At 61.6% G+C, this 8,619-nt stretch overlaps 1 protein-coding gene across 6 annotated transcripts in view; it reads right to left on the bottom strand.

Moving 5' to 3' along the window:
* Positions 1-8,619, bottom strand: part of SLC7A1 (solute carrier family 7 member 1) — a 79,011-nt gene that overhangs the window by 7,244 nt on the left and 63,148 nt on the right. For 4 of the 6 annotated variants that reach the window (XM_027116586.1, XM_027116589.1, XM_027116587.1 and 1 more), the window contains one exon: positions 5,045-7,760. In XM_027116586.1, coding sequence (XP_026972387.1) covers positions 7,657-7,760 — 104 coding nt within the window. In that variant the 3' untranslated portion in view covers positions 5,045-7,656. Of the gene's footprint in view, positions 1-5,044; positions 7,761-8,619 lie in introns of those variants that run through there. The other 2 variants (XR_003434823.1, XR_003434824.1) reach the window with 2 other exon arrangements.

Here is an 8,619-nt window from a genome sequence, read left to right as displayed (position 1 = left end):
CGGCTGCCGTCACTGAGTCTCCCCCGACTCGGCGGACTCAGGATCCCTGCACCCATCTTCCAGCCCGGATCCTTCAGCAGCCTTGCCCAGGCTTTGGGGGCTCAGCGGCTCTGCTCCGTCTCCCCCGTCCTGGGGAGGCCCGGGTGGGTTGGAGGAGGTTGGAAAAAGGACACGAGATTGAGGCCAGTCCCCTCACCATCAACGTCGAATTCAGACGTGGACCTATTGCTTCTACCCCAGAGTGAGCTCGGTCTGTCCTCAAGCCCGTCCCTTTGCACCCGGCTGGTCACAGAGCTCTCCTCTCAGAGCACTGGGAAAAGGCCCACCCGGCTTGGGGACCCCGTGGGCACAGCACTGCCTTGTCATGCGCTTTCTCATGCCCTCGGGGTTCTCGGGGGCCAGGCCACTCCCTGAACCTAAACATGCTCACTTCCCCCACCAGGGCCTTCAGCCTCGGGGCCTGCCCTGCCTGGGGTCGCAGGCTGGTTCCCTGTGGGGTTTGCAGGGACCTCCGGAGACTCCAGCCACTCTGCCCTCCCGAACCACTGCCGGACAGGAGCCCCTTGGCAGGTGATAGAGCCCCTTGAGTTACTCCGGACCCGCCAGCACCACTGCCGGACCCCCTGGGTCACCCACGTGTCCAGGTTATCGGAGACGGCTGCTATTCATGATCTGCTTGTCGACCCGTCCCCACCTGTTCGTTTTTTCTGGGGTCTTGTGCCACCACCTTTATCATACCCACCCTGCGTTGTCCTCCCCGTCAGCACAGCCGCTTAACAGAGGGGCGCTGGCGCCCGGCCCACGGAGGAAACCAGGGTGGAGGGGCCTCGCATCCGTGGAGAGCTGTGTCCCGCACAGCTGTCTTGCCGTGGCAGAGAGCCCTTTGAAGTCAGCGCTCGGTCCCCGCTGTGCCAAGGGAGGCCACGGCCGGCTCTCCCTGCCTGTGAGGCTGGAAGGAGTTGAGGAGAGCGAAGCTCAGGTAGAAACCGGGGGGCAGGGCGTCCCACCCGCTGCTGGAGGCTGTTCTCACTCCGTGGCTGCATCCTCGAACGGGCACCCTCGCATCGCGTCCCTGCATCCCTTGTAGGCAAGAGGCAGGGTCCTGCCCGCTGGGGAGTTTGGGTCAAATGCTCTAAACAGTCACCACCACCATCACAGGCTAGAGCTCATTCGCTTAAGTTTGCTAAATTTTTTTTTTTTTTGAACCTGTCTGCTTTTCTCAAACCTCTTTAAAAACAACAGCAGGACACCTCGGGTTTCTTGAACGCCCAGCTCTGTTCCTTCCCCCTCAGCATGGGGGACATGCAGGCGAATTTGCCTCCCTCACCAAGTCTGGGCGAGTTTTCCAGAGACAGCACCACGCGGGATAAAGTGCGGTGCAGCCTAAGCTGGGCCCTCCCGTCCCTGCGGGATGCCCGGGTCCCTCCCCACAGACAACCCGGACAGGCTCAGCTGCTGCTGTCTTTCACCTGCACCCAAATCCACGTAGCAAGGGCTGCGTTAGCAGACGCTCAACAAGTAACCGCACGGCTTCAAGGAGTAAAGATGTAAAGCGTCCGTGGGAAAGTCCGACCGCGCAGCTTCTCCCGGCTCCGCACCTCAGTCCTGAGGGCCCGCGGATCGATGATGAGAAGGAGGCCAGAGCTCACGTCATCAGCGGACGTACCACCTGCTTTATTCCCGAAGCCTCTCTCACATCGCATTTTTTCTGGCCGTATTTATGGCTTGGTGGACAGGCTTATACAGTAAAGCGAAACGATGCCCCTTGGAAGAGGGGCGGACAGGGCTACCCCGGGGAGGTGTCCTCACCCTCCCGGCCGTCTGGTGGCTGAACAGCACCCCCCCCCCCCCCCCCCGCCAAGGAGTCCGTGAGATTCCTCCCCTTTGCGGAGGCTGGGCTGTCCGTCTGACTCACCAGACGTGTTTCATCACCAACTTGTGCTCCAGGTAACTCCCCACCCCCAGGCCTCCGCCCCCCGCCCTCCCGCCGCCCCGTCAGGGTTTCCTAGGAAACTGCCCGGAAGCCTGGCGGGGGCGCTTCAGGCGCCCGCCCGCACCGGCCGCTAGGCGGCAGTGTGGCGCCACGGGACTGGCCGCACCGCGCCGAGGCGGGCTCCCGGGAAGACTTGCTCGGGGGCGCCCGGGGAAGCCGGCCCGTCTACAAGTCGGGGTCTGGGCTCACGGGCGCCTGCCAGTTGTCACAGATCGCCTTGGGGGCGGGGGAGGGCGGGGCGGCTGAGGGCAGGAAGGGGCACCCTGCCTGCGTTCGTCCCCGCAGAGCCCTGGGGAAAAGGAGGGAAAGCGTCCACGCGGTCCAGGCCTGGTGGGTGGTTCACCGCGCGGCCGACAGATGCCCCTCACGTCCCTGATGCTGAGCGTGCGGGGCCGGCAGCAGACCTCCCAGCGTGATCACGCCAAGCCTCAGGGCCTGGGAATTCAGGCCCCCTTGACTGCGTGTGCCTCCTGTGTAAGCAAGCGCTTCCTTTCTCAAGCGGGGCGGGGGGTGGTGAGAGATCAAGGATTATGAGAAGAACTACAGCTACAGCCCTCCCCATACCCTCCCGCTCCTGCGCGCACCCCACCCTCCAGATGGGTGGCGGGCGTGTGGCGGGCAACACAAGGCCAGTGCCCAAGGCAGAGGGGTTTGCTGCACTGACACCCAAGTCCTGCAAACGAGCAGCGTCATGCCCCGCAGACCCACTGGCAGGAAGACCTCTGGGCCCAAACCCAAGCCAAGTCCGGAAAAGAGTGCAAGGTGGGGAGACAGCATCAGAGGATCCTAAATGAGGGTCGAGGGGTTCCCTGGCCGAGGCGCTAAAGCCGGAATGAGGATTTCCACCAAACGGCTGAAGGAGAACGAGGCAACGCGACATCCTTCCGGTTGTGGGGAAGCAGGCAGATTCTCAAGAAGCAAAGAGCAGGATCTGAACTCCCTGCGGGGCACCCACCCCGGGGCACCCACCCCCTCCGCCCCCCAGAGCTGCCGGAATTCCTGAGCTCACACTGAGCACGCCCAGGCCATAGACGGAATTTATTAGGATTTGCGGAAGCATGAGAGGATGTACCACAAAATAGCCTGACTTTACAACATGAAGTACGGCATCAATGCACAGTGTTGTCAGCAAAACTGGGATACAGAGCAGAGGTTCACATTTTTTAAAGGCGATGGACAACATCTACTCTTGTCCTTAAAATAAAAACGGGTGGGGGGGGACCAGCAGAGGCCAATCTGATTTGCAGTTAGCGTCAGAATCTAAATCTAGTATCACAATTATAAGAAACTATAAGAAAACTATTAGAAAAATAGAACATCAAACAAGCAAAAATATTATACAATTTACATAATAAAAAACACAATTCTCTTAATAATGGCTCCACGTTCAGTAGAAAAAAGGGTACTGAAGAAACCACAGCTCTTCAGGTTTGATTATAAACCAACCCTCAAGAAGACCATCACCCTTTGTGCTCCTTAGACCCATCAATGCTGAAAGGCACAACGTAAGCAGGAAACTTATCTTAAATATATAACTTCTCCAATGGGAAAATAAGTCCCAAACTTAAAAAGTTTGTCATCAAGAAACACAAAATCATACACCTTGTTAATAATTTAACAAAGTCTGAATGCATCTCCCCAGCCCTCCTCCCCGACTCTGGAGAAATCCCATTTGGACTTCAAGCCAAGGTCTTCCATCTCACGGGGGTTTTCAGCAGTTCAACACATTTACAAGGTGGGCCGGGGGGCTCCGGAGAACTGCGCCCCCAGACCCTTGGCCAGTCCACGCCCCTCTTGGAAGAGCACTGCCACCCAGCGAAGCAGCGGGCACAGAAAGACTGGGCCATAGTGATGAACGGGAAGGTCAGTTGCCTTTTTTTTTTTCTGACTTAACCTCCCATTAGGTATTGTAACTACGATGACGAGATACAGAATGTATGTAGCTTCTTGCACCCCTGGACCAATAAAGCATTTCATTACCCAAAAAAGTCCACAAGAGTCTGATAAAATGTACATCTTGCTCTCCCTAAGGAGCCTCACATACAATACTCTCATTACCAAGGCAAACAGATGCATTTTAAATTACACCTAACAATTATGCACAACATATATTCAGTTCCGTCTGAAGTTAACTCACGCAAGCGTCACACACCTGCGCCCAGAGTGCGGCCATACCGGCCATGCCTCTCCATCCATCCTACAACACTCGGGCCACCGGGCCCGGCACCAAGTCCCCTCCCGCCTGTCTCCAGGGGGCTGGTTCTCGGGTGCCAACAGAACAAGCGGCTCTGAATGTGTCAAGGCGGGGCGTCCACATCAGGAGAGACACGTCCCAGCGTGAAGCCAGGCAGCTTTCCTCCAGCAGCGAGGCCCCGTCAAACGCCCGTGGGCTCGCCGACAGTCTGGGCGGGGCCGCTAGGAGACGTGTCCACACACCCGATGCTGACAGCTCTGCCTACAACGTCAGGCTACACGCCATCCTAGGCGGGACGGCAAGACCTGTCAACTCACCCTGCCTGCCTGGAGGACGAGGTGGAGGAGAGGAGGACGAGATGGAGGAGAGGAGGCCAGGTACAGCCCCGTCCCCCCCCCACCCCGCCCCCCGCCTCCCGCCTCCCGCCGTCCGCCCCCCTGACGCCATGCACAAAGCACAGCAAACACGTCGTGAGGCTCCTGCTGGGCCCGCGCCCCTCTCAGGTGTGAACAGATGTGTCAGAGGTGGAGAAGGGAGTGCCGCGGGCCCGGGGGCTCTGGGTGGGCACAGAAGCCTCCGCAGTGCTGCTGCAGTCGCCAGTGGACACGGCAGGGCAAGGCCCGTGGTGTCCAAACTACACGGAACCAGGAAGCCGACCACCTGATGGACACGGACTCAACGGAACAAAACCCACCGTGGGGGAGACGCCAAGTGACCCTGACGACAGTGTAAACTCTGCAGCTTCTGCAAGCCGGCCTGGAAAGGTGCTCCGTCCCGCGGCCCTCTGGGTTTGTAAAAGCAAAGCCGGGCAGAGGAGATGCGAGCAGGTGAGCCGGGGGCCGTGCGGAAGCTCGAGCTCCTGCCCGAGGCCCCCATCCCACCCCCCCCGCCGGGCGGGGGGTGGCTCGGGGCCCACTGCCTCTCCGGAGACCCCGCACCCCTCACTCTTTGGCACAGGTCCTGGGGACCCTGTGTGGGTTTTCACAAGGCCGTGGACACGCAGGGAGGGGGCCGCGGGCGGCAGGAAGGGGCGCTTCCCCATCACAAGCGGGTCTTTCCAATGTGACCGTTTGGGGCTGGTGCACAGATAAAAGGAGACGCGGTATCCCCGAAGGGCGCGTCACTGGAAATGTGGAACTTCTGACTCTGCAGGAAAACGTAGCCAAGCCGTGGAACCGAGTGCGGGAGGGGCTGGGATGTGAAACCGTCGGGAACTTCCGGCAGTTACTTTTGGCCGTGTGTCTGTGTCCGTGTGTCTGTCTGGCAGGTCTCTGTGTGTACGTGTTTGTGCGCGTGTCCAGCTCAGGGCCAGGAAGGAGGGGTGTAATCAGAAGGCCCACTGACTTCGGAGGCGCCGCCCCACGCACAGAAGAGAAAACCCTCGGCAACGGCATGAAGACCCGCTCTCAACAGGCCCCGTCCCGGGACCCCAGGTGCTCTTTCCGGGGGGGAGCGCGGGGGCCTTCTCAAGGCAGCCACTGCCCTTCTGCGCGGCGCCTCGCGGCTCTGGGTGAGGAAGGGGACCACGTGTCGGGACGCGCTCGCCCCGTGAGATGCTGAGACACACCTTCCTGGCTGGAGAGCCACGAGCGCTGCTGGCGGAAACATCAGTCGTGCAGTCTGCTGGGGGGCGTCGCACGGGGAAACGTCAGCCAGAACGAAAAAGGGAAAGAACACCTCAACCTGCCACCTTTCTGGGACACCCTCTCTCCCTCGCGCTCTCTGCCTCTGTGGAAAAACAGCAGACACATCACGCAAACCAACAGCCAAGAGGACCCAGAGGACGGCAGACACCAAACCCCACAAAATACGTTACTATTTATCACAATGTTGTACCAAGCAAAGCACCAAGCTACATAAATTAAATACCTTTCTTTGGAAATCCAAGCTTTGGGCTCTTACAGTCCTCCCGCTGGAAGATTCACAAGTGACACTGAGAATAAAGCTTCCACGAGCGACCAGAGTGGCCACCAGAGCCTACAACGAAGGCCAACCCTGCCAACTGGCTGCTTCACTCATTCTTGCATTTTCCTCCAAGAACTTTCTGGGGCAGAGGGAGAAAAGCCGAGTGCCATCAGTTCATCAGGCTTCTTTCTACCAGGTTTGTGACAAAGGCCAGAGGGAGAGGATATGGGGAGCGAAGCTTCCAAAGCAGCGTTTACACTTCCCGTGGAGTCCAACATGCCTGCCCCTCACCTGCCAACACGGGCCCTTCCGTCTACTGAACTACACTCTCTCGGGAAGGCAGACTTGGCCCGGCTACCAGAAGAGTCCCCAGGGCCTCGGGAGGGAGCGCCGTGTGCACAGGGACACACAGACACCGAGGCAGGGGTGCGGGGCAGGGTCACCGACCCGCACACAAACCCGCAGCGTCTGGACGACACACACCCACACGAGAGGCACAGTAACGTGACCCCAAACCGTGTCACGTGCAGACCCCGCACCCTGGACAGTTCGGGGTGATCGCTCGGCCGTGTGCCGCGCCACTGTTAAGCGCCTGCTGAGTTCAGTGGAGTGACCGATTCACAGCGGCAGACAGGAGGACTCCACGTGAGGATAAGACACGAGAGGGGCCAGAAGCAGCTGCAGGGCCACGCCGTCACTCAGGATGAGCGGACGCCGGCCTCGGAGACCTTGAGACCCAAGAGACCGACCTCCGAGCGGCAGAGGAGGACTCAGGGCGGAGCCAGGACCACAGAAAGCGCTGTTCTCCGCTCGGCTCACTCGAGGCAGGTCCTACAGAAATAGTGTCACATTCCAGTTACTCAGGACTCGGCCGGCGCTGAGAGGCGCCAGAGCCGCAGGAACCGGCCCGGGGCGTGGGCTGGTGGCCGCAGGAGGTCCGGGTGGAGTGGCCACTGCCCTGGCCCCGCGCAGAGCCCGGTCCCGTGGCCCGAGTGTGCAGTGTGCGAGGGGGGCCGGAGCCCCCGCCTGGAAGGAGGGGGGTGGTCGCAGTCCTCACGGGCCCTCCGGAGACAGCTCAGCAGAAGCAGAAGGAGACTGTCTAGTTTTCCTTCCTAAGTACACGCTGTCCTCAGGCTGGGGGCGGCACAGCTGGGCACAGACCGTGTCGCGGTGCTCAGCTGGCATCTGGGGCGGCTGTTCGGGGCTGGGCGGGGAGGCGGGGACTGGAGTGTCCAGCACAGTCCCTGGAAGGGAGGCCGGACCGCTCAGGTGATGAGAGGAGGTGACCTCCATTCTGCCCAAGGCCGCAGCAGCAGGGGCGCCCGGCCGGCGAGGAGAAGGGCTGCTGTCTTGCTCAGAGAGAGGCTCAGAGGCAGGTGGGCAGCCTCGGCCCCGTGGCCCCAGCTGGGAGCTGCCAGGTGATGGGCCCAGCGAGCCGGCCTGAGCAGGACACGCAGGCCGCGGGCCGCCCCATCGCGGCACTGTGCTCTCTGGGTGCGGGCGGGTCCCGTGCATGCGCAGGGGGAGCGAGGTGCTGCCGGGGCCTTGGGGGCAGGGCTGTGCGTCACTTGCAATGGTCCAAGTGACCGTCAGGAGTCCTTGCTGGGTCGGCGGCCAGGGACGCCTCCTCGCTGTGCCAGAGACCATAGCCAAAGTAGATGAAGAAGCCTGCGGGCCGAGGGCAGAGACCGGGTGTGAGTGGGCACCGTCGGGTCCCGGGAAGCAGTCCCCGCAGCAGCCTCTGCAGGCGGCCCCGCTGGGAGGCCTCGGCAGGTGGCGGCCCCAGGCAGGGCCCCCGTGGAGGAGGGCGCGACTCATCGTGCAGGGTCGCCTCTACGCTCAGCAAAGGCGCATCCTTCTGGGCAGCCTCAGGTCGGGGGAGCGGCTGGGCTCGGGGCCCCGGGGGCAGGGTGGGCGCTGGTTCCACAGCCTCATCTGCTGCCCACCTGGCGGGGTACCCCGCGGCCGCTGGTGGGGGGCCAGGACAGACCCTGCAGGAGTCACACTGTCCCCGCCACGGCGGACTTCCCAGGGCACTAGGGCTCCCCAGGCTCTTCGCGCCGTCTGTACAGCCCTCGTTCTCCCTACCTGAGTGACTGAGACATTCAGGTAGCCTGGGACTGCGTGCAACCCGTGAATTTAGTCATTCCAGTGAGTGTCAGGGGCCACAGAGGTCCGTGCTCCTAACTGTCCCCCCACCCTGGGGCCGCCAGTGACACAGGAGAGCAGGCCTTGAAGGAAGGACCCAGCCACCAAAAGCCCTGGGACCCAGGAGCGTGTCGGGGATGCTCGGAAGCGGGCGTCATCCGCCTCTGCCGCCTCCACTCCCTCAGTCACTGGGGCTGGGAGGTTTGGCCGCAACACGGCCTGGAGGTCACTGCTCTCGTCAGTGGCCCCGACCGGTCAAGGCCAGTCTCCCGGGCCTCGGCCCCCGGCCTCCGACACTACACAAGGAACCCGGGTCCATCTCTGCGGCGCCTGCTGTCAGAGGCCCAGAGAGGGGCCACGGTTGGTGCTAAATGGGGCC

Source organism: Aethalodelphis obliquidens, unplaced genomic scaffold (genome assembly GCF_003676395.1).
Source record: "Aethalodelphis obliquidens isolate GAN/ISIS:26980383/991018 unplaced genomic scaffold, ASM367639v1 scaffold16, whole genome shotgun sequence".
NCBI lineage: Eukaryota > Metazoa > Chordata > Mammalia > Artiodactyla > Delphinidae > Aethalodelphis > Aethalodelphis obliquidens.
The sequence above is the reverse complement of the archived record's forward strand: the minus strand, read 5'-3'. Positions and strand labels throughout refer to the sequence as shown.